Below are 1223 nucleotides of genomic sequence, written 5' to 3'. Positions count from 1 at the left end.
GGTGAGGCACCTGGCGGCTCGGGCCGCTCTGACAGCCATGCACGTGGGAGCTCTCCTCCTTGTGCCCGTGTCCCCAAGCCTCAATGAGTGGCTGGTGGGGCAAGACATGCACACCCCTGGGGGCAGCTTGTCCAGAGCCCAGAGTCCTACACTCCCAGTGCCTGTGGACTGCAGTCAGCTGGGGCAACTCATCTCCCTCAGCTCTACAGCCCCTGCAGCCCTGTACAGGCAGCAAAGATGGCCTCGTACCAGGTGCATACACCAGTTCTCCTTCAGCCCCCATGCCTGGAGATGGCAGCGCTACCTTTAATATTTGGCACCACTCCGTATTCTGTCCAGTCTGTGGACAACACCATGGCTGCCAAGTGGGCCCCTGCTGAGTGTCCACACAGGTAAATGCCTCTGGAGAGAGGGAGCCATGAGCCAGCGCAGGGAGCGACGGCGCGGCGCCTGCTTCCTTGGGACACCCTGCTCTGTGCAGAGGAGGCAGCACAGCCACAAGCGCCATGGCCCAAACATGACAGCTCAGACATGTTTCCCAGTCCGTTGACTGATGCCTCACACAGTGACAAGGGAGTGCAGCCACAGGCGTTGCCCAGCGCTCAGACCAAGGCATCAAAACCTTAGCCACAGCGCAGGGCTCATTTGCCCCCTCCTGTTGCTGCCACAGCCACCCCACGCACCAAACCACCCAGGGCATGACACGGGCAGTCTTGTCTTGAAGGCCCGACAGCGGCCATAGTGGTGGGGCGGAGGGGACCCCAGAAGCTGCGCACGGCCCACCTGATCCCAGAATACCGCTCCACCAGGAAGGCGAGGCTGCGCCGCACCTGCAGCACCATGGCGTCCATGTGGCCTGGGCAGAGGTCAGAGTTGGGAGGGTGCTAGGCCAGCGCAGGGAGCTGCTGCCTCTGCTATCCCACCGCCACCACTGCCACACCCTGCGACACCAGCGGGGGGGCTGCGAATCCTGACTCGTCCTTACTGCGGGGGGAACAGAAGCTAGCCAGGCTGTGGGGGCCAGGGTCTCCGGGGGCTGTCTGGGAGGCCGATCAGACCCGGAGTACCCTGAACAAGTCTGGGTGTCGTGAGAAGGGAGGCAGTAAGAGTGGGCTGGGAGGCTCCGTTCCCAAGGGATCCCCGCACTGACAGCCCGCCTCACCTCAAGCACTGCCAGTATCCACCATGGATGTAGACCAGGACCGGGAAGGCTGTGCAGCAAC

General features: G+C 63.1%; 1 protein-coding gene across 1 annotated transcript in view; it reads right to left on the bottom strand.

Moving 5' to 3' along the window:
• The window catches only part of AFMID (arylformamidase), a gene marked incomplete at its 5' end in the record, with an annotated part of 2323 nt that extends 1111 nt beyond the window's left edge, over positions 1–1212 (bottom strand). Inside the window, 4 exons of the mRNA XM_010294905.1 lie at positions 305–402; positions 784–884; positions 930–984; positions 1163–1212. Of these exons, the coding sequence (XP_010293207.1) occupies positions 305–402; positions 784–884; positions 930–984; positions 1163–1212 (304 nt within the window). The remainder of the gene's footprint in view (positions 1–304; positions 403–783; positions 885–929; positions 985–1162) is intronic.
• Between the last annotated feature and the right edge of the window lie 11 nt (positions 1213–1223).

The sequence above is a fragment of the Phaethon lepturus genome, unplaced genomic scaffold (genome assembly GCF_000687285.1).
Source record: "Phaethon lepturus isolate BGI_N335 unplaced genomic scaffold, ASM68728v1 scaffold29049, whole genome shotgun sequence".
Classification (NCBI taxonomy): Eukaryota; Metazoa; Chordata; class Aves; order Phaethontiformes; family Phaethontidae; genus Phaethon; species Phaethon lepturus.
This window is presented reverse-complemented; position numbering and strand designations above follow the sequence as displayed.